Here is a 24,878-nt window from a genome sequence, read left to right on the forward strand (position 1 = left end):
TTGTTGTCTTTCAGGGCTTGAAATATTTCACTCCAAGCTGTCCTCCACTTAAAAGTTTTGTGTTGTGAAGTCTGCTGTAATTCTGATGGGCTTGTCTCTGGAGGTGATTTGCTTCTTTTTTCTAACAGAGTTTTTTTTTGTTTTGTTTTGTTTTTGTTTTTTTGGTACCAGGAATCAAGCCCTTGGCCTCACGCTTGCCACTTGCTAGCACACCTGCACTATGCTGCTGAGCTACATCCTTAGCCCTCTAACAGCTTTTAACATTCTGTCCTTATGTTGAATTTCTCAAATCTTGACTATTATAAAGAATTACTTATTTGGAAAGATTTTAATGAGATACATAGAACAAAGGATCTAGAATAAACAGGGAATGCTTCCTTTATAGCAAGGTACACTTTTGGCCTAAAATAATATGATCCATCTCTTGGCATTTGAGGGAACAAGTAAGAAAGAAAAAAATGGAAGACCAAGAACACAGAGTGTGTGGTCTACTTATTAGCAAAGAGAAAGCCAAGTTTCCAAGATTAGGGATAGTGTTATTGTTTCTCAAGAAAAAAATTCTTTTTGGCCACAGTTCTTAAGGTCAACTAAGCTGAAGTTATATCCATATCCTGAGTTCTAATACAAACCTGAGAGAAACCTGTAGTAAATACTTATTTGCTATACAGCATCGTCAGGTATGGTTGTTAAAAAAAGCATTAAAAATACTCTAATATTATAGATTATAGAATAAATATATTTAAAAACCAAAATAAGGAATTATCATAAATGCTAAATTTGCTACTTAAACTCCTTTAATTCTGCTAATTAAGATGGACCATACAGATGATCTTTTATTTAACTCCAAATGAAACAAAGAGCAAAATATCCGAGGGAGGAAAATAGCTAAATACCTACATTCTGGGGCTCTTAACCTTCAACCTTCTGGTGTTTTCATTTATTCTTGCCTAAGTATAGTTTTCTACTTCTTAAGCTTCTTGGAGATAAGTCACTTAAAAAGTGGCAATATAATGCCATACAGGTAAGAAATTGTAAATACAGAGTAAAAACTTTCCCTAAATATAGAAAATACTGAAGTTGAAATGATTCAATTCATTTCTGCCAAGACAAAATATGTAGGAAGAGATGAACAGTGGAACCAAGGTCTAATCAATAATTTCTAGTACTAGAATAGTGCGAAAGTCTTCTAAATGTCTAAGAGTCTTACTAGGAACTTGATATACTAGGTTTTGGATATAGAAGTAAAGCTTTAAAAAAACACCCCAAAATATAATATAGAAATACTTATCTACAGTTGATATTCTCATAGACTTTTTAATACTATTTTTATTTTAATTGGGCACTACTTTAAAGGAGTCCCTTCACTTTGGATATCTGATAAAATTCATTACTATTTCTAGAAAATTGAAATTGTATGTCTTCTAATAGAATATCAAGTTGTTTCATCAGCAAAATGATGTGTAAAGTCAAGATGGATTTAATTTGTGCCACTTGGTAACAACCTTTTCCGGATTTGTAATTGTCTCTTTCCATTGGTTTACTGCTTCAATGCTATTACTGTCTTCACTTATCCAAACCTGTAAGGGAACAATACAATCATTTAACTTGACACAATAATGAGAGGTCAATTTAAATACTTAGTTACCCTTACTAATAAAAGATATTTGAAGTCTGGTATATATAGTTTTAAGTAAATGTCTTCCTACTTTTCCAAAAGTTAGGTTAATTTCTCTATTTCACGTTTAAACATTAAAACAGTTAATCTGTTTAGTTATTCCAAAGGGTCTTTTATATAATTCCATTCAATTAAGAAAATTCAAGTTTGGGGTGATACAAAATCATTTCCCCTGAAACAGTCATGAGGTTTTTTTATTCAACATAGGAGCTGAATTTAAAATTGATCCTGACTACTCAAAAACATTTCTGTAGAGATTAAGCTGAGGTTAATGATTTAAATTAGTAAAGAAGATGCATTTTAAACACATTTTACATTAAATAAAGCTGTAATCTTAACTAAAATTTAACAAGGTCATTCTTTATTCATAGTAATCTTATACTACCTATTTCATATATAACTGTAGATAATATATGTAATGAACTTGGGAAAACTATATAGTATTATGCATGGTTACATATCATAATGGCCACATGTCAGAAAGACGAGATTGACAAGGAATCAAAATATCTGAATTGTCACCTTAGGTGTAGCACTAACATATGTTACTATGTTGGCATTAAATTCCCTAGAGACTCAGTTTCTAATTGTTTTAAGTAAAGAAATTGGAGTAGGTCATTGGTTTTCAAACTTTTTTTCTTTTCATTCCTGGTATGAAAAAACCCTCTTTCAAACCATGTCTTACAAAAACCCTAATATATGAAACAGATAACATTAGAGTGCTTTGGTTGACAAAGAAGTGGTAGAACTTGAGTTCTCATATGGTTATGCCACCAAGGTAACTCCTAAGGCTATCAGAGAAGCTATGGGGCACAGATAACCAACAAGAACCTTTCCAGAACTGATCATCTTTCAAGTAAATTTTCTGTTCCACTCATATGTGATAGCTGAGGTTTGATGATATACTTCAGCTAAAAAACTTTAACTGAATTGAATTCCTAGGTTCTTGGCTATGAAAAGAATGCTAATTACATGAAATTCTTCTCTAAATAAGAATAAATGCAGAAACAAAACTATAACATTTTAAATTAATAATTTAGGTAAATTACATAAATAAGTGAATCTAAGTGCTGATATCAATTTTGAAAATTCATATATATAATTTGAAGATTTTATATAGATTGTTAATAACATCATACTTTTCAAGAGGAAGTTTTTAAGACAATAATGTATATTTCAGAAAATAAACAACTGTAACCAAGAAAATAATCAAACAATTGTAACCAAAATATAATGGACAGCTGCCACTAGTCTACCAAGGATAAGGGGAAAAATAAAAAAGGAAACAAGTTTCTACAGGATGACAAGTAAGCCTATGTTATATTATCTCATACAAATTAATAATAATTTTTAAATAGATTAACTAAAACACCAGAATTGACTATAATATCTCAATCACTGTAAAAATGTGTTTTCTAGGAATTCAAATCTAACATAACTTAGTTAATGGTATATAAAAAGTGTTCATGCTAAACATTAAACCGAAGGTGAAACAAACTAAATTTGATGGCCAAATCCTTAAAAATTTTGACTTGAATGCTTAATGTACTTCCTTTCCTCAAAGGAATCAACAGTATTGAAAAAATAATCTTAGTTTTTAAAGTTGATAAGCTTAGAAAATTGCTTAATGATAAGTCTGATCACTCAGAAATTCCATCTCCTTGTATTAAAGGAAAAAAATGAACAAAATTTGATTTTTGTGGCAACACATTTAATCTATGCTGAAGAATCTTATGCTACTCAACTTCAATTTTATCCTGTATTGCCTTTGTTAACCAACTGCTTAAATGCATAGAAAAATACAAGGAAGAAATTCAAGACAACCCCCTGCCAACTAACCTGGCCCACAAAGTGTTTTCTTCTGACAGAGCTTCGACTGTAAAGTTTAAAGAGAAAAACAATGTCTTTTTCGTTCTGTATAAGTGGAAAAATCATAGTCTCTCCCCACTTTACTCTTCCATTGGAGGCCTTCAGTAAGCGTGTCTTCTTCTTATAAATCAATTCTCCTGAGCTAAACATTCCCACCTTCACAAAAAAACCTGTGAAACAAGAAATTCTGATTTTTAAAATTTTATTTAAAATTTCACTTAAAGGTATATATCTACCTGCTATGTTTTGCGTAAAAAATATAAAGAAGTCTTGTTAAAGGTTTGAAGAGCTATTGTTTGATACCTGAAAACGTTTCTAACGAACTTTATGTTTGCTACACTTTACAGATAACTACTATAACCTCAAAAGAATTTAATTTTCCTCTGGTTTGAACAACATGGAATTGTAGGCATAAATAACATTTGGCAGCAAAGGAATACATGTTGAAAAGGATTATACAAAAGAGTCAACTCACTGGAAATTGAGCGTATTTATTTCAAAATTTTATATTTGAAAAATTATTTGCTTGAGACTTCGATTAAGTATATGCCCATTAGAAAAAAAAATCTGTTCTTTAAGTTTGACATGTAGAGCTTCGAACAATGGTATAAGAGTTTGTATGAACTATCCTTCCTGTAAATAACAATTTGTTTTTTTTGTTTGTTTGTTTGTTTTTGTTTTTTTCCGGTACCGGGAACCGAACTCACGACCTTGCGCTTGCCAGGCAGGCACTTTGCCACTGAGCTAAATCCCCAGCCCCGTAAATAACAATTATAAACACTGGGAAAATATACCAAAGACTGACCAAAGTCAGGAAAAAAAAGTAGAGGGGAGTAACTCCTAAAAGATAGAAACTACACTGGGGAAAATTCATGTTGATATATCTTTTTGTCTGGGCTGGGGTGCAGTTCAGGAGTAGAGTGCTTGCTTAGCACACACAAGACAGTAAAACAAGCCGCAGTTCAATATCCAGTCCTGCACAAAGGGGGAGATTTTATAGCCTTCCTAGTCTTCCTGACATATGATGTCTACAGCTCAAACAGAAAGTGCTAATATTTTTATTTTAGGATTGTTTTCATCTACCCTGCATAAGTAATGCCAGTCAATAATTATTTTTTAGTGTGACATTCATCCTATTTTGATATAAAAAATATACTAACCTCACAAAATTATGTTTTTAGCATATTTTTAAGAATCTTATACAGAATAGGAATTATATGTTCTTGCGAGTTGGTAGAGTGTACCAGTAAAATTATCTTGGCTCAGTGATTTCCATTAGAGGCAGTTTGTTAACCTTTTCATGGTATTCCTCTTTTCAGATTTCTTCATCTTGAGTTAATTTCTTAGAAAATCATTTATTTTGTATAGATATTGAATTCATATAATTATGTCATATATGAGATTGTCATCTATTATCAAATGTCTTCTGAATTTCAAATTATATCCTCTTCTTTGTTCAGAATATCACTTATTGTTATCCTCACTTTTTGTTTCATGTAACCAGTTAAATTTTCTTTCAAAGAAAAAGCTTTTGGTTTTACTGGTTTTTTTTTGTTGTCATCACATTTCTCAACTTTAGCTTTAATTCCTTATGTCTACATCCCTGTTTATTGTTTTTCTAGCTTCTTGAATTGAATGCTCAGTACCATTTATTTTTAGTCTTTCTAGTTATAGTAGACATCCCCATTGCTTCGCTTGCTCCAGACAGTTCCTTTCCTTTGGTAGAAAAAAAAGCACTCTTACCCTTCTCTTAGCTCTTGAAGTACAGCTGACCTTACACTTGAAATGTAGGGGTAGTCAAGTGAACCAGATGTAGCCAATAAAAGCATTATAACTCCTGGTTGTGTATCCAGCAAAGATTTTAATGCACTGATCTGTTGATGCTTAATTGTAACCTCTCTCTGCATTTGATGCACTTTGAACTACTGATATACTTACTCAAAGTCAGAGGTGTTGAGCTTGGGAGACACTGTGCCTCAAGAATTTGCAGCTGAATCCTGCTATTTACCGCTTGAAAACAAGTCCCCAGTTCAAGTTCTGCATGGCAAACCTGAGTATCAAAAAATGCCACTAAGTAATGAATAATAAACTTTAGGGATATTTCAAAAATTCAAATATAAGGAGCTATAGCTAGAAAATTTGAAAGCGTTGCTTTCTATTAGTATTCAAAGCTACAAGTTATAAGAGAAGGTTATGAAGATAAATTTCATGTATTCTGTAATTGAAGGTATTAACTTGCATGGATTCTGAAAACACAAGTTATAACCTCTTACTGAACTTTAAAATGAGTGACACAAAAAAGATAATTCAACTCAAAAACAAATTAAATTCTGAAGTAGTATTACTGGACAAATTTGCCAGTGAAATTAATGAAAAGGAATATACTGTACTTTTAAAAGAATTACATGTAGTCAAATTATTTTTAAGAATATATGAAATGTGATTTACAAGTGGTATATGAGATTATTTTTTCTAATTTTAGATATCAGAGTACCAAAATCAGAAGACAAAAGATTTGTAAAATAAGCAGATTTGTGGATTAAGAGTTGAGTTACTACTCTGAATGGAAGCAGGCCAAAGAAAGCTGGCAGGGAGGAAGCTAGTCAAAGTGACGAGGCAGTAAATAATAAGGAAAAGGTCAAAGAAAATCTGAGGCAAACTGTAAAATGAAGGAGATTTAGAGTAGGGGAAAAATTAAAATGTGGTCTTTGGTATTGCTGGTCATCAGCCAAAGACAGTAGGTAAATTTGTTTGTGAGACACAACAAAAGACAGTCTACTTATGTGGATTCCAAGACTCTCAGAGTGAAATATGAAAGAAACATAAAGCTGTCTAAACACAAGAACTATTATTGTTCATGCACTGAAAACAGTAAGAATGAGAATAAGGCAAGAACATAATATTAACAGATGATACCAAGACTAAGCATAGACACAAAAGCCTTTGCTAGAACCGATTCCAGTAATGTTACAGAATAGCTAAATAAGAGAACACTTTATGAAGAGGTTCATATGTTTGATAATTATCCAATATTCCTTAATAATTGGCTCAAGAGGAAAAAACTTTCTATGTACATGGCACTGACTGAAGTTCAGGCATTTTCTTTCTGAGGGGTTTGAGGACAGGGTCTTGCTATGTAGTTCAGACTGGCCTCAGTTCAGACTGAACTCACTATGTAGCCCAGGTTGGTCTCAAACTCACAGCAATCCTACTGGCTCAGCCTCCCAAGTATAGGTATTTTCTTAAAACATGATTCTGTGTTTTAAAACTGTTGTGCCACAAGAAAGTAAAGATAATGAAAAGTGAATTGTGTAAAAAGTATACACCTACCTGTTGAGGTTAATTCCCTTTTGAAAAAGTCTAAAATGATGATGAAAGTTGTTTATTTTGGCAACAAATGCCAACTTCTAATAAATAAGTAAATTTAATGTTTCTCATGTCTAATTTAAATGAAAATGGATTATTCTTTTCACATGAACTAATTATATAGCCATATATAAAGACTGCTGATTTAAAAAGTTTGTATACTTCACATTTAAATTGATACATTTTTTAAAAAATGCAGTTGCTTACTGTTTTACAAAAAGGAAACATGATTAAAATATTTCATTAATTTTTTTTTCATTATGGTTTTGTACCCAAGCTTAAATAACACTTATGAAAACATGTAAAGGTGGGAAACTTTTTGATTGTTATATAATTGTAGAGTTCAGTCTCATAAAAAAGCAGCATTCAGCAATAGTTTTGCCATGTCCTACTTCCAAGGTTATTTCACAAACTAAATTTATGGTCCATGATATTAGTTCAATTAACACAGATCATAAAAATATCAATCAACTAGCAAGTATGTATTGACTCTACACACACACACATATAATATGCAGCACATTTACTTATTTAGTGGCACTGGAGTTTGATCTCAGGGCCTTCACATTGAGCTATATCGCCAGCCTTTAATAAAATCTTTTATTTTGAGACAGGGTCTTGCTAAGCCACTAAATTGCAAACCTTTGAGCCTCCTATCTCAACCTCCGAGAGCGATGTATTGACTATATCTAATGAGCACAAAACTATGGAAGAAATAAGGTATGATACCTGCTCTTGAGTGACATATTATTGAATAAAAAACTTTATTAGCCTTCCTGGAATTGTTGACAATAAAATGCTAAGCTAATTAGAGCAAACCATGATCTGATAAGAGTATCTTCTTAGGAGAGCAATACATGGAAGGGTTCAGACAGTTGGCTCTGGAATTAAATCCAGGCTCCTCAACTACTGTCTGTACGAAATCAGGCAAGTACTTCACGGTCTGATATCCACATTAGGGATAATGTGAACACAGTCCCATAAGTGTGGTGTAAACATTAGATCAGTTAGCAATAAATCAAGCATAAGGTAAATCTCTATAAAGGTCAGCTATTTCTTCAGACAAACTGCCTCTGAGATCTTAAAAATATACTTAATGTTACTATTGGTCAAGATCAAGAACTCTATTGAGAAAAATATTAGCTCTACATGAAAGCTGTGCTATTCATGGTAAAATAGTTGTCATGGTGGATGTTTACAGGAGCCTGTCTCTTTCAATGTCACGATTAAAACACGTGAAAGAAAGCACAATATTAGCCAATAATATGAAACAGTAAGCATAACATTAGACAAAAATAGTAACCTAAACACACTGGTCCAGAATAGTACACATGCTTTTCTTCAAGGCAAAAAATTGTTGCATCCCTAGCACTGGTTATGTAGCAGATATACAGGTGCTCATGAGACTTCAGACATGTGAAATATAATTTAGTAGAAATCTAGCCATAATCGTTAATTCAAATTCTCTAAGGCAGATATGATAATAATGTCTCAATTCACCAGAAAAATACCTGCACTGAGTTGTCTTCTGAAGGACTGAAGAGTTTTAACAAATGAATTGTCCATTTGATTAATGTTCTTGTGTCTTCCAAAAAATACGGTTGCAGAATACTGTCTACTAAGCTAGTGTCAGTGCCAGTGACAAACGCCTCTCAAAATTGTTACACTACAGAAAAGTAACACAAATCTAATTTGGCATGCTTTCATATATCTCTAGGACAAATCTTCAGTTACCAAAGGTATGTCAAGTCTTTAGTAACAACATAGTAAAATATGAAGAAAACAGATGGGAGCTTGTTTTGTTTTCTTTAAAAAAAGTAACTTAAATAATTATATGTTATACTAAATGCTACAAAGAAAGCACATTGGGGATTGAGACTGAGAAAATAGGCAAGAAATAGTAAGAAAGTTCAAGACAGGATACACTTAGAATCATTTGGGAAACTTTTGAAAATTACAAATGTGTCTGCCCCAGCCCCCAGGAAATTTTGATTTCACTGGTTTAGACATGGACATTTGAAAAAAGAAAGTTCCCAGGTGATTCTACCCTGTAGCTAAGGTTAAGTAGACTTCAAATCATCTTAGATATTTTTGGAAGTAGGTAACATATAAATTTAATATCATACATGGGTTTGACATTATGAAACTCATGACAATTCTATAAATGTTATTCTGACACAAAAACTGTCTAATTAAATTATGAGGAATACCTAACCACTTTAAAGTCAGTGTCCAGCTGGTTGGTTGAGAGAAGCAAATACCAGGTCTTAAAAACCAATCAAACATTACAGATATTCAACCTTTTAACTTTTCTGGAGTGCACTTTGAATAAAGAGGAATTGTCTTGAGCTACATAGAATGTATATATCATAGTTCATTCCTATAAGTAACAAAACTTCCTTTTTAAAAATATATTTTACTGTAACATTTTAAATAAAAAAGGTGGGGAGTCAAGCAGCCTGCAGACTGCAAAGTAACACGTTCACAATGGGGCCCTAATTCATATGTCTTTCTGTTGGTTGCTCTGAACCACTGGTGGTCTATATATGACTGTCCCCTGGAGCACCATGCCTGATGGGACAATCACCCAACAGAAGAGTCATGATTTACTACTGGTGGCTCAAGTAGAAATATGTTAAACATGATTGTGGGTGGCCTTTTACAAAAAAACTTCCATTCTGGGCTGGGGATATAGCTAAGCAGTAGACGAGCTCAACAAGTCTGGGGCCCTGGGTTCAATTCCCAGCACCCCCACCACACCCCAATACAACAAAACAAAACAAAACAAAAACCAAAACTCCCTTCTGTTTTAACCAATTTGTGAATAGATCTTACTGATGTTCAAAACAACTTTCTTTTTTGTGGTACTGGGGATTGAACTCAGGGCCTTCACATGGCTACTCCCCCAGCTCATTTCTCCTCTTTAATTCTGAAGTAGTATCTCACTAAGCTGCTAAATTTCACAGCTGAGTTCAAGCTTGTGATCCCCCTGTCTCAGCCTCAGCCCTGTCTCAGGCTGGCATTACAGGTGTGTGACACCACACCCGACTTCAAGATAACTTTCTTCACATATTTCATGGAAATCTCAGGCTGAATTTGGAGTTTATGATTCTTCTTGTCTTTCTTAAGTCATTAGCCATTAAAAAATTAATTACTTAAAGTTATTCATAGTTCAGTTATTGCCCCTGAAATAAAAAACATTAGTAAAAATTATAGCAGGTAACCCAAGGTCATTTTCCAAGTGAGAAAGAAAAATGTTTATGATAACCTTTGTTAATTATTTCAGCCAGGCCTTGTAATCCCAGCATACCTGTAGTGGTGCATACCTGTAATCCCAGCACTCCAGATGGAGGTTGAGGCAAGGAGGATCACTATGAATTTGAGGTAGCCTGGACTACATAGTACAGTGATGGCAAACCTTTTAGAGCTTTCTATGATAACAAACAGCCTACTGTAGCACACATGAAATAGGTTCGCCACCACTGACATAGTGAGTTCAATGTCAGCCTGAACTACATAGCCAGGCCTTGTCACAAAACAAAACAAAACAAAACAAAACAAAACAAAACAAAACAAAACAAAACAAAACAGAACAGAACAAAAAAAATTATTTTAAAAATAACATTAAGTGATATTATTGCTTTTTTTAGAGTCGTCTTGATCCTTTTATACTCTAGTGTTAAAGTTATTCTCCAACAAACAAAAACCTAATCCATGAAACCACTGTAAAAGTATGAAATACTTGTAACATATCATACTACTATCACTTACAGAAATTTTTGAAGGTGGTATTATATCCAAAGAGTAATCCATTTCCTGTGTGCTAAGTGTTCTGAGTGATAAAGAGCATTCTCCAATAGTTTTCTTCTTGGGAGTCTGGGTTTGAATCTTAAATACAAGCCTCACAGTTTGTAGATGTTGCAGTTTAATAGCAAATACAAAAGTTTCCATAAATTCAATAGCCTTAAAAAATGTAAGAACATATAAATGTAAATAAGAGAACTGAAATGAAAGCATAGCATGTCATTCAAAATAATATTTTAGTTACATCTACGAAAGATTTTTTTATAACAACAAAAATATTTTTAATGTAAATGAAAACGAGAAAGGGCTACAACTTGTTTTTCCAGTTTATCTTGAATACTACTTTCCTTAACCTCATAAATAATCTTTTTAATTACTTATGAATTTTCAGGTAAATATCAACATTAAGCCCATCAGAATATGTAGCTTTTCCTTTTCAAAAATTAGAAGTTCTACACCTTTGGTTCTAGAGCATCCTCCTGCCATTCACAACATTCTTCAATAGTTGAGGGTGGTTTAAGAATCTCAGACGAGAGCACACTTGATACTCAGATTTTAACTTTTCACAGAGATCAGAATTATCTATTTAACAGTGATCACAGACTGTTCTTTGCTGTATACTTTCTTCTTACCATGTTTAGCACATTCTTCGAAAAGGTAAGATATCTGAGCAACTAACATAAATATTTTGAATACTGTGCCCCAAATTTTATTCTTATTATATATAATCACTTATGTCTATACAGTCAGAATTGTGTTTCTAAGAGTCTCTTAACCACTGAGCTTTCTCTTTTAGACACTCAAGCAATCAGATTGCACCAATAATATATTATACATAAAATGTTTAACAAGTTTACAAATTAGGCAAGTGTGTTGGTTTACTTCACATTTTCCACAATAGGGATCTCCCAAACAACCTGATATACAAAAATAAATTTTAAAAACAAAAGATTCCATACACATTTTAATATAAGAACATTTTCCCTAACCTTTCCTAAGTTAACTTAGTTTAAAACTGTTTAATTAGGAAAGTATTTGTCCTTAAGTGAGAGGATTATAACCAGAGTTAAGATTTATTTCCATATAGGCTATCTTTTTTTATTTATTAGTGCATGTCTACAGTACATGATGATTACATCTATTGTGGGGAGTTGGTACATGTACACATACATCTTAATTCTTCTTCTTTTTTAACCCCTTACTCCTTCCTCCCCTCTCTGCAACTCTTACTCCTTTTCCTATCTGCAAAAGCCATGTAGACTTTCTATGCTACAAATTTTCACAAAGTGAGATCCTGACATATACACACATATTTACATCACAACTTTTGATTACTCTTTACTTCATTTATTAAGAACACTTTTCCACATCCTTAATATTTCTCCTAAGCATTATTTCTTATAGTTGCCTAGTACTCTGTCACATAGTATTATGGGTTGAATTGTATTCTCAAAAAAGATATGTTGATGCTCTAACCCTAGTATTGTAGACTCTTACCTCACATGCAAACAAGGTCATTGCAGATATGACTAGTTAAGTTAAAAAAAGGGAATGCTGGAGTATGGTAGACCCCCTACTCCTGTATGACTGGTATGTTTGTAGGAAGATGGTCATGTGAGGACACAAAAATACAGGAAGATGGAAGCAGAGATTGGAGTTAGTATATATAAGCCAAAGAGTAAGAGATGCCAAGGATGACTAATTCTCACAGAATCTGGGAGAGAGGTATGGAACAGTTTCTTCCTTGGCAAGTGAGTCAGCATTGCTGAAATCTTGATTTTGATTGCCTCTAAAACTATGAGAAAAATTTCTGGTGTTTTGTTTGGTTTTCTTTTGTTTGTTTGCTATGCTGGAGATGGAATTCATGGTCTTACACATGGGTAGGCAAGTACTCTACAATATCCCCAGTCCAAAATTTCTGCTGTTTTATCTGTCCCATCTGGTTTGTTGTGCTTTGTTAAAGTAGCCTACAAAGTTAACATACAAAGGTACACCATGAGGTTTCTCAATCATTTCTCTAAACAAAGCACTTAGATTGCCTTCAACTTTTCCAATATGAACAAACTTAACCAGAATATTTTGTATGTTTTTGTTTGCATTTTGGATTATTTCCATAGAACAGATTCCTAGTAGAATTAATATATTAAATAATATAAATATTTTAAGGTTTTGATGTGTATTGCCAAAATTGTCAGGAAGTTATATGTTCTACAGTACTAGTAAAATATTTCCTAATTCTAATAAAGCAATACTGTATATAACTGAAATTTGTATTTCTATGAGTTCTGAGAATAAATTATTCCATGTTTATTAATTTGAATTATCTTATGTTTAAATGACATATTCTTTTAGAAGACAACTTTTCACTTACATAGAAAAGGAACTAACTTTTTAACCATATCAAAAGACAACGTGAACATATATTTAAGTTAACGCGAAAGTAAGAGTCTATAAAACCAAACTCAGGATCAGAAGTCCTCCAAGTATTTACAAGAGATTCACTATAATCATGCAATTATTTTTCACCACCAAAGTGGATTAGGGCAAAAGAAGATGAAAATATGCACATTTATTTTTCTTCCATACAAGAAAAGCAAGTAAGTTTCTTAGATAATATTAATCTTCTGTATATTTTAGCAATTGGGATTTTCTTTGTAAATGCCTCTTTATATTGAACAATGAAATACCAAATTTTGGAAATTCAAAATTATCTTTAAAAGCAAAATACATAATTTTTTAGTGTGCCCAAAATAAAACACTTTCATATTCTCATTCTTCACATGGCTAAAAATGACAAATACGAAAAAAAATCAGAGAAGAAATTCAAACACAAATAGCCACTTACATTGGAACCTTCCTTGGCTGAAGATTTGAAATGCACTGGTTTGGGTAATGTTAGTATTCCTTTTACAGAAATAGTGGGAGAGTCTCCATAACTAGAGGGCCAACTTAAATCTCTGCACTAAAAAAGATTAAAAGCATAGTTTGAACTTTACAAAGGACTCTGTACAAATATTTTATATATTTATTGAGATAATGACTTTAGATAAAAATTTTTTAAAAAACTTTAGTATATGAGACCATGTTTCATCCACACTAAATATTCTAGATGTCCTATCAGTTCCTTTACTTTTTTTGTTGGGGTACCAGTAATTGAACTCAGGACCTTGCACTTGCCAGGCAGGCACTTGTGCCTACTGAGCTATATCCCCAGCGACAGCTTCTTTCTTTCTTTTTTTTCTGTCTTTCATTTATTTACTTTTTTGGCTTTTTGAGACAGAGTTTCACTATGTTTGAACTACATGGCCTTGAACTCACTATTTAGCTCAGGCTGGGCTTGCACCCTTGGTGTTCCTCCTACCTCAATCCCCTGAGTGCTGGGATTACAGCTATGTGATTACCGGCTAATTACTTTCTTGAAGTTGAAAACATACATATTTCCATCATACTACAGATTCTCTTTTTCTTTTTAGTAGTGGGGATTGAACCCAGAGCACTTTACACAGGCAAGGCAAGTGTTGTACCACACAGCTATAGTCCAAACCTTTTTTTTTTTATTTATTGAGATAGGGTTTCACTAAATTGTTCAGGCTGGCCTCCAACTTGTGATCTTCCACCTCAGTCTCCCAAGTAGCTGGGATTATAGGAGTACATCACCATGCCCAGATTTGTCTTCTTAAATACTTTATTAAAACTACCTTCTGCAAAATACTATAGAATACTAAATTTCAAAGACAATATTGGCCCATTACCCAGGAGAGGGTAATAGTTTGTACCTAAAATATCTAAATATTCAGTTTGGTAATAAATTTTAACTATACTAATTTACCTGTAGAACTGTGATCCAGATCTGCTCTACTGAAGAGTTATAAAACAATTTCACATTCAATCTCCCAAAATCTCTTTCATCTCCTGATAGAGTAATTGTATCTGAAGTATAAAAGGATAAAAATGTTTAAAATTCTATGTAATGTTTCTAACCCAATTAAGCTTTGACATAATCCAATTTTAAAAGCATAATTCCAAAATACTATAATTATTTTCTTTTCTTTCTTTCTTGTTTTTTTTTTTTTTTTTTTTGAGATGAGGTCTGACTCTGTAGTTTAGGCTGGACTTGAACTCACTATGTAGTCCAGGCTAGCCTTGGAGTCTTGGCAATCCTACTGCCTCAGCATTCTAAGTGCTGAGATTACAGGCATGAGCCACCACGTCTAGCCTGTAATTAATTCTTGAAGTTCCCAATTTAATAAGACAAAATTAACACTTTTATGTTTTTATTGAAGTATTGAGATGAAAGTATACTATAGAAAGTGCACAGCTAAAAACCAAATTGTAGTGTGAGGGACTGAACTCTGAAAAAATTTCCCAAATAGTATTACTAAGGTTTTGGTAATACTTCTGAAAGTATTTGGTAATACTTCTGAAAGTATTAAGTTTTGAATACTTCTGAAAGTTCCCTCATTCATCTACTTTAAAACAAGCAAAAGATATTGAATTCAATTTTTGAAATTTATTCATGCACAAACACTGAGAAATGGACCTTTTTATCTGAGTATCCATATGCTAATAATACTGTCAAAATAGACATAATAAGGCACAATTTAAAAAATCTATTCATATACACTTTCAAACTACCAAGAAATAATTCCCTTAAGAGTATAAAATAGTGTACTTTATTCCTTACCTAGGCTTCTGTTACTCCCCTGAGAATTTTTTCTTGAAGAAGAGCTACTGGGTACACTGGACCATGAATCATATCTCTATAAATAAAAATTTAAAAACATTTCTCTTCAGCCAAAAATTGCAAATAAACTCTAAAGCATTCTGATGTTTATGTGTCAATACTCATTCTAGTATCAAACTGCATATGAGCCATTTTGGCAGTATTACTAGTTAGAACGCCCCACTTTTAGATAACAAATGGGGGAAAAATAGCTTTCTGTGTATGTCACCAGAAAATCTTAACTATCTTACTAGATAATATACTGGAAAGTCACTGCTCTTTTAAGGTTTGGTTTTATAATAAAGGGATTATTTCTTAAATTTTGTAGTTAAAAACATTAATAAAAAAATATATTTGGAAGTGTCCAGTTACCTAAAGACCTATACAACAGCATTATCAAAACATGGTCTCTCAGACAACAATGTCAGCAACACTTGGGAAGTTGATAGAAATAAAAAATTCAGGCCCCACAAAAACTTTGGGGGCAAGACCTGGCAATCGTATTTTAACAAGCTCTCTAAACATTTCTGACATATGTTAAGTAACTTGATATAAAGAATCAAGTCTGCAAAAAATTAATTTGACTGAGAACTATGTATATACATTCACATGGAAAGAAGTCTACAAGTATATTTAAAAACATTTTCACAGTATTTTTACTTTCACATGTAGGAATACAGATGATTTGTCTTTTTATGTTGCTTATCTCAACTTCCCAATTTTATGTATGTATTTATTTATTTATTTTTGGTCTTTTTGAGACAGGGTCTTGCTATGTTGTTCAGACTGTCCTTGAGCTCACTTTGTTGCCCAGGTTGGTCTCAAACTCGCAACAATCCTCCCGCCTCAGCCTCCCAACTCAATTTCCCAACTTTAAAGTAACAATTTATTTCTGCTAAAGATGAAAGATTTTAAAGTATCAAAAAATTCTCAACAGCAGCATACTAAGCTAGTATCAGTAAATAATTAAAATTTTGCATCTCAATAGAAATACTACTTTTTAATAACTGGTTGGTTATGTTCAATAAGATAGATTAAATTAATAAACTTCCAACTACTATATGTACTATTTTAAATTCCAACTGCCTCAAGATTCCTTAAGTGCATATCAACTGTCAAATAAAAATCATGAAAAGCAAAAAGAAAATACTGTCTTTTATTAATCAACTAAGGCCTTCCTAAAACAATGCATATAGGAAATGATAAGTATTTATTGTTCAGTTATTAGAATACACATCTATACATCTACAAAAATATACACCATAGTATTTCTAACACAATTCACACATGCCTGAAGTTTTAATTTGAAAAAAAAAAAACAAAACAAAACAAAACACTGTTTCATCTAATAACTTTATAAAACTACCTGTATGAATCGATGAGATGAACTTGTAAGATCAAACATAGATTTGCTTAACCCAGGGGAACCAGGTAGTTTGCTGGTCCTTAAGTCACAAACTACAAAGAGACAAGAAAAAAGTACTTATTGTAGTAAAGAAAACACTGAAATCCTACTCATTTACCATAATCTAAATCTCTACAGTAATACATCATAAACATTATGTGCAAATCTACATAAGAAATAGTCTTCTGGTGAAATCTAAAGCATTTCTTTTTCAATTATTTTACTTTTATTTAAAACTGAAGTCAATAGAAATCAAACACATTTTCACATGCATATAAAATATCAAAAAGAGGGGCTGGGGATTTAGCTCAGCGGCAAAGCGCCTGCCTGGCAAGCGCAAAGTTGTGAGTTCGGTTCCCGGTACCGGAGAAAAACAAAAAAAAACCAAAAAAACAAAAAAACAAATAAAATATCAAAAAGTTTTTTGCTTACATTTTCCAATCTTTCTAAGAATAAACTAAGGGATTGTGAGTACTCTGCACTAAATGTAATTCGACTATTATTTCATAACCACTTCTCACATTAAAAAAATCAATTCGGAATCCCATATACTCCTGGTATTTCTAGTGTCCATCTTAAGCACAAGGTAGACCCTTAAGTAAATATTTCTTCTTTCTTTTCAGTACCTCACTCTGAAAACAGTGAAAATTTAGTGAATCAGGGATATACACAGTAGTCTATCACTGATAGTTTCAAAGATGAAGCTAGTAAGTTCTATAACTACTTAAGAATTTTCTGTTTCACTTTTACCAGTGTCTTAATTTGATTCCTAAATTTTTAAAATAGAAACACAGAGAAAAAGTACAAAAAATTAATTTTATACCCGATCCATATAGTCTTGTTGCTTCTGAATGAGGAAAACGTTTCCTACTCAAATCAGGTGAAAAGTGCTGATACATGTAGAATGGGTTATATACATCATAGCTGGGTCCGTGCTGGGATAGGCTGGAAAGTTCTGCTTTTCGATCTCCAAAAGATGCCCGGGCAGATCCTGAAAAGCAAGTGTTGTTAACACTTTACAACATTCTTTTCTTGAAGTCATTAGCAAACAGGCGGTATATGCAAGGCAAAGGAAAAAAGTCTGCTTCAAGTCACACTAAATTGCGCGCCTTTGATATCTAAATAAAATCAGCATGAATTTATGGAGGTCTAACTGTGTGATGTATTATGCAAGACATCATAAGCAATTAATTCTGCTCTTAAAACTGTCTGCCTGTAATCCCAGCACTTGGGAGGCTGAGGAAGAAGGATCGTTGCAAGCTTGAGGCCAGCCTAGGATGCATAGGAAGACTCTGTCTCAAAAAGGCAAAAAAAAAAACAAAAAACCTGTCTGATAAATTGCTGGCACTATTCTTTGCCCTAAGACAATTCTATATTTTATGGTATGAGTTTCCTTTTGTTTTTCTATTTACTATAGGACATCTTTTAAGTGAAAAAGAATTTTTTGAGATATACCCCTTCCAAGAAGACACAAAACATTTATAAACATAGAAATTGACCATGTGCTCAGAAATACTGAGCAGCTCTTAAAAATGAAGGGACTGAACTCATACAAAGAATTTTTTACCACGATGTGATTAAGTTGGAAATCAAGTGACAAAAAGAGGAACAGAAAACATTTATATGGAAACAGTAAGGACCAAGAATAAACAAAAAGATAATCTTTAGCAAAAAAACAAAATTAAAAGGTTTGCTCTAATGGGCATTAAGAGCAGAATATTGGCAGAATGATAGAAAAATAGATGTGCAGAAAAGAATAGTAGGCCCTGAAAGAGATACCCATTTTATGGACATCTGATTTATAATCAAGGTAGCCCTGCACAGAAGAGGGGGAAGGATGATCTTTCCACTAATATGTTAAGACAACTGTATATTGATATAGGACAAAATCCTTCATTCAAGCAAATCTACTCAGAAAAACTCATTCCAGGGGGTTGTAGATCTAAATTAAATGCTAAAGGAAAACCAATTAAGCTACTATGTTTAAATTAACTTGCAAGAAAGGTTTACAGCACTAGGAAGTACTGTGCTCGCTTTGGCAGCACATATACAATGTTAGAAAGTACTTCTTAGGCTGGGAGTGGTGGCGCATGCCTGTAATCCCAGCACTTGGGAGGCTGAGGCAGGAGGATCATTGCAAGTTCGAGACCAGCCTAAAAAAAAAAAGAAGTACTTCTTAAATGGAACAAGAATACATTAACTAAGAAAATAATTTAAATATTAAAATTTAAAATTTCCATTTGTCCAGCCAGGCATGGTGGCACATGCCTGTAATCCCAGCACTCAGAAGGCTGAGGCAGGAGAATCACCATGAGTTTGAGGCCAGCCTGGACTACAATACAGGGTTCAGGGCGAGCCTGAACTGCAAAGCAAGACTCTGTCTCAGAAAAATAAAAAAAATTTTTTTCCCCATTTATTAAAACTATTTAAGGCTCGGGATATAGCTCAGTCATACAGTGCCTGCCTGGCAAGAGCAAGGTGCTGAATTTTATTCCTGGCACCAAAAAAAAAAAAAAAAAAAAAAAAAAAAAAAAAAAAGACCATTTGAGAGTATAAAGGTAACCCATAAAGTAGAAGATACATGCAGTAAACATACTGGCAAAGAGCTCATATTCAGAACACATTAGGAGCCCACGAATCAGTTAAAAGGACAGTCAAGCCTATATATAAATTGGTTTATGACTTACACATTTCAGAAGAGAGACTATCAATCTTATTAGTTATGTGAGAAAGGGCAGTTAAAACTCCAGTGAGATACTACTACACACCTGTAAGGTTAAAACTAAAAAGACTGACAATAGTAAGTGTTAAAACTAAAAAGACTGACAATAGTAAGTGTTAACAAGAAAATGGAACAATGTAAACTATTGTACTGCACTCTACAGTTAGGAATGTAAATTGATAAAATCACCACGAAAAAGTCTGTCAATTTCTACCAAAGTTAAATATGTTTATACCCTAAGACCTATGTTTATACCCTAAGACCTAACAATGCCTTTCCAGACATATACACAACTGAAACCACTATATATTTGCACCAAGAGTCACGCACAAGAAAATTTGTAAGTATCATTAACAATAATAGCCAAAAATTGGGTAATATTTACATGTCTATCAACAGTAAAATAAATAAATAGTATACACTTGCTACATAACAACACCTTTCAGTATTCTATACAGAAACACTACTGTAAAGCAGCCATTTAGAATTGTAATCTGTACTTATTATGTACAGATATGAAAGCAAAACAACTTAAATGAATCTCATAAACATAATGCTGAATTTTTAAAAATGTGAACAAAAGAACATATGCTAAACATACCAGTTCTTTTAAATAAAGGTCAAAACCAAAAAATTAAACCATAATATTTAGCAATGTGTGCTCAGGTCTTGAGAAGCAAAAAAAGGACAATTTTAACAACTATGAAAAACCTAAAGGGGCTGGGGATTTAGCTCAGCGGCAAAAGCGCCTGCCTGGCAAGTGCAAGGTCGTGAGTTTGGTTCCCGGTACCGGAGAAAAAACAAACAAAAAAAAAAAATTAAGAAAATAAATAAATAAATAAATAAAACCTAAAAACAGAACTACCCTATGATCTAACCAGATCACTCCTAGGCAGACATCTAAAGGAAATGAGGTCAGCATACAGTAGATACTTGTATACCCATGTTTATTATGGCACTATTGACAATAGCCAAGATTGGGAATCAGCACAAGTGCCTGACAACAGATAAATAGATAGAGAAAATAAAAGATAAAACAATAACAGGAAATATAAATGGTAAGATTTGTTATCAAAGCAATAAGGTACAGCTGCAATCAGACCTATCAATAAGTAAAACAATGCAACAAAACAAATTTCAAATATTATACTTGAAACATAATCTTAGACACTATTGATAGTGGTCTATCTTCTCAAAATTTTCTTCTTTATCTCAGCCCATCACTCACACCTGCACATAAGCAAACATATATGGGATTTCCATGATTAGGTTCCATGAGCACTTTCTTGAAATTAATTAAATAATTTTCTTTCCAAGAAATAAAAATTAAGCAGTTCTACTCCATCCTCAATGAACCTGTAAAACAATCTTTCACTCATTCAACTTAAATGCAATTTGTTTTCTAGTGACTGCAAATTAAAACTATCACATGTTGCTAGGTAGATATATTGTATTTTTTCTGATTATTCAAATAATACAAAAATTACTTCATATGCTTTATAATAGAAAATTTATTAAATAATGGTACAACACTCATATGATGGAATATTATGGGATCATTAAGAAGTAATGAATATGAAAATATGTTCCTATTACATTATGTGACTAGGAGAGATTATAAGACCCTCGTATAGCCTAATCCTAACAAGTATGAAAGAAAAAGATCAATTGATTAGGGTACCCTTTTAAGAGAAATCACTGTTGAGAGATGCTTGATATGCACAAAACCACTTTTAAAACCACTTTTGGGAGATCTTGATATGTGCAAAACAATACAATAAGCAGGAATTGGATCCACCTTACTGTTTTGCTTAAAAATCAAAACAAAATGAAACAGTCACTCCTATCAGACCCAACTCTCACAGATAATAATAAACTCTAGAACAAAACCAAGATAAAACAAAGGCCTGAAAAATAAAGAAAAGTAGTGGAGATTCTAGATAGGAACTGACTCACTGAAAAAAGGTAATGACACAAAGTGAGCTATCTGTTTGTGATGACTTTTAGTTTGAGTGTAGGCCAAAGATGACACCATGCAAGATGTATAAAATACCTGTAGTGAGGTATGGTGATACACATCTGTAATCCCAGCACTCTGGGAGGCTGAGTCAGGAGGATAGCAAGTTTAAACCCAGCCTTGGCAACCTGGTAAGAATATGTCTCAAAATGAAAGGAAGGAAGAGAAGAGGAGAGGAGAAGCAGGGAGAGGAGAGAACAGGAGAGAAGAGGTGAAGAGAGGAAAAAAGAAAAGAAAAGAAGAGAAGAGAAGAGAAGAGAAGAGAAGAGAAGAGAAGAGAAGAGAAAGAAAAGAAAAGAAAAGAAAAGAAAAGAAAAGAAAAGAAAAGAAAAGAAAAGAAAAGAAAAGGTAGGCCTGGAGGTATAGCTCAGTGCAAAGGCCCTGGATTCAATCCCCAATTCTTCCAACAGGGAATTCACAGAAAACCAGAGGGCAGGACTCCAGGCAACCAAAGCTTCTGGAAAGAAAGGTGGAATACTGGAGAGAGTCCCAACTTCTATAAAGTCTGCTCAAATATCTAGCTGATCCCTGAACCATTGGCCAAGACAAAATTTGTAGTCTCAATTGACCAAGTTACAAGTCTGGTGGAAGGGAAAGAGGGCTAGAAGGAATGAGAAAGAGAAAAGAGAACAAATTTTTCAGATTAATATACCCAAATCTAAAGTCTCCACAACATGTTACATTCAGTGTTCAGAATATAATCCAGAACTATCCCAATATACAAAGAAACTAAAAATGCACTTATTCTCAAGAAAAAGGTAATCCATAGAATTCAAACTTAGATGACCCAAATGTTGAAATTAGCAAAGATTTTAAACGCAAAGCATAAAAAAGGCTTACAATAATATAAAGTTAGGAAATTGCAGAAGAGATGTAAAAACTATTAAAAGAACCAAATATAAATTCTACATTCACTGGATAGGCTTAACAGAACTATAGAAATAACAGAAGTGAAAATAGATTAATACTATCCAATCTAAAGAATAAAAAGAAAAGAAATGATTAGAGGAAAACAAAACAAATTACAGGCACATGCCTGTAATCCCAGCACTTGGGAGGCTGAGGCAGGAGGATCATTGTGAGTTTGAGGTCAGCCTGGGCTACAAAGTGAGCTCAAGGCCAGCCTGAGCTACATAGTGAGACCCTGTCTCAAAAAAAAAGATGGACAGGATAGAGCAAAAAAAAGAAGTTGGGACAAACATTCTAGGTCTTATTAAGAGTATGGAATATATTATTATATATATTTGTCAACATTAAATAAATACATTCTTGAAATTCAACAAATATACACAAAATTCAAAAAATATCCACTCAGGCAGCTCACTATGTATAAGATTTATGACTAAAAGAAAACTCCGAACCGATTACTGAACTCCACAAATGTGTTCTACTGTGATCAGATCTCATAATGTGATCTTTCAAAAATACTATACACTAAGTTCTTCTATAGAAAGAGCAAAACATACAAAAAGCAAAATTTAAAATTTTTACATAATTTTTGTAGTAAAAATATAAAAGAGCAAAATAATAGTAATAGCACCATTTAAATGTTTCATGCTGGTTTCTAAACCTTGCCATTTTATTGTTTACCTTCAAGTTCTTCCAGATGTGAAGGTGTTCCTTGTGTCTTGGGCTGAACATAAGATAACCTAAACTTGGGCACCACAAATGGTACTTCTTTCCCATCAGATGGTAATTTGGAAAGCAAATAATCCTCACTACAGCCAATCTGAGACTTTACAGAAACAGAAGTCAGTGGAGGCATAGAGACAGTAGTATTTTGGGTATTTGATACTGTGGCTTTAAAGTCTCTTTCCACAGATACTGCATATAAAAGAAAAGAAGAAAAAAGTCACAAATATGCACACTAATTACATATAATCTGAACTTCCAATACTTTGGTACTTATTTAATTATTTTAGAAGAAATCCTAGATAAATTACTTTTGGGTCCTAATAAGCACTTCTAGGATCTACATTAATGTTGGCTAGCCAATGTTTGAGCAACTAATACATTATTGTCAAAGTATATTACCATATCATAATGGTAAAACCAGTTTTTAAAGAGTTCATTCATGGAAGCAAGTTTATTTTGTAGTTAATTTCACAATACTTTCAAGTAAAATTCTTGTTAGTGCTACTCACTAACATGAGTCTTAAATACATAAACCAATTCTGAGAGGCCAAAACTCTCCAAGACTACAAAAATCTCCACTGAAACATAAAATAAAGTACATGCTTACTTTAGAAATATATTATAATAGCAACTCTCCCTATCTAAGCTTTGATAACTCACTTTGTCCATTCTCTAGAATTTATGAAATGTTTTATGTAAAAAAGAACTTCCTGCTATGGATTGGTTATGGTTTGAGTCTGCCCCAAAGAGTTCATATGTTAATGTTTAATCCCCATTGTGAGGCCTCAGAGGGTGGAAATTTAATGAGTGTTTAGAAGTGATGCCTTTGAGAGGTCATTAGGATTAGTTAAAGTCATCAGGTTGGAACCCCCATAATTAAATGCTGGTGGCTTTATAAGAGGGAGAATGACCAGGATACACACATTCACTTCCTCTTGCCCTGTGATGTCCTCTGTTATGGCTGGGGAGTCTGCCAATATGGAGGCCATCATTAGATACATCCCCTTGGCCTTTGATCTCCAGAACCATGAGCTAAAATAAATCTATTTTTGTTAAACCTACCAATTTGTAATACCTAGTGGCATTGTTACTGGCACCAGAAAAATGGATTAAAATATCTTCATACTTAAATACAGTAGGAAGCTCTGTCCTAGACTAAGAAATACAAGCAAGAGCCAGAGAAAAATAAAGTTGCAGTCATAACTCGGAAGAGATATCAAGCCACGAAATAGAAAGGGAAATCTTCAAGGGTCCTTGGTAAATGTGGGTCTTAAAAGAGTTTTGAGTTTCTTCTCCATTGTACTGCTCATAAACTGGAAAAAATTTTATGTCAAAACATTTATTAGACTATGTTGTCCCCGCAACACACTTTTTTTCTTGCTTCTTCCTATATTATTCCATCCACCTGCCATATCCAATTGCACATTCTCTTATTTTCCACTCAGCTTGCTAAATCCTGTCTGGGCTTCCATAGCAAATGGCATCTTCTTGGATACCCAGGATGTCTCCCAAGTTGAATTCATCCCTCTTTCCACTATGCTCCAGGGTAACTGGAGTTCTGGAATACTTACCAGTGTGCCTTCTGTTTCTGTCTCCCTCACCAAATTAGAAAACATTTCTAATTTATGTCTGTATTACAAAATGCCAAAAAGAAGGCACTAA

At 33.1% G+C, this 24,878-nt stretch overlaps 1 protein-coding gene across 3 annotated transcripts in view; it reads right to left on the reverse strand.

Moving 5' to 3' along the window:
* Positions 1-815: 815 nt before the first annotated feature.
* Tc2n (tandem C2 domains, nuclear) overlaps positions 816-24,878 on the reverse strand; it is a 34,976-nt gene continuing 10,913 nt past the window's right edge. For 2 of the 3 annotated variants that reach the window (XM_005390307.2, XM_005390306.2), the window contains exons 3-12: positions 23,172-23,405; positions 17,666-17,833; positions 16,804-16,895; positions 15,399-15,474; positions 14,544-14,644; positions 13,560-13,676; positions 10,682-10,873; positions 5,483-5,594; positions 3,515-3,714; positions 816-1,577 (exon numbers count right to left, since the gene is read on the reverse strand). In XM_005390307.2, coding sequence (XP_005390364.1) covers positions 1,467-1,577; positions 3,515-3,714; positions 5,483-5,594; positions 10,682-10,873; positions 13,560-13,676; positions 14,544-14,644; positions 15,399-15,474; positions 16,804-16,895; positions 17,666-17,833; positions 23,172-23,405 — 1,403 coding nt within the window. In that variant the 3' untranslated portion in view covers positions 816-1,466. Of the gene's footprint in view, positions 1,578-3,514; positions 3,715-5,480; positions 5,595-10,681; positions 10,874-13,559; positions 13,677-14,543; positions 14,645-15,398; positions 15,475-16,803; positions 16,896-17,665; positions 17,834-23,171; positions 23,406-24,878 lie in introns of those variants that run through there. The other variant, XM_013517247.1, reaches the window with a different exon arrangement.

The sequence above is a fragment of the Chinchilla lanigera genome, unplaced genomic scaffold (genome assembly GCF_000276665.1).
Source record: "Chinchilla lanigera isolate Chin_1 unplaced genomic scaffold, ChiLan1.0 scaffold00037, whole genome shotgun sequence".
NCBI lineage: Eukaryota > Metazoa > Chordata > Mammalia > Rodentia > Chinchillidae > Chinchilla > Chinchilla lanigera.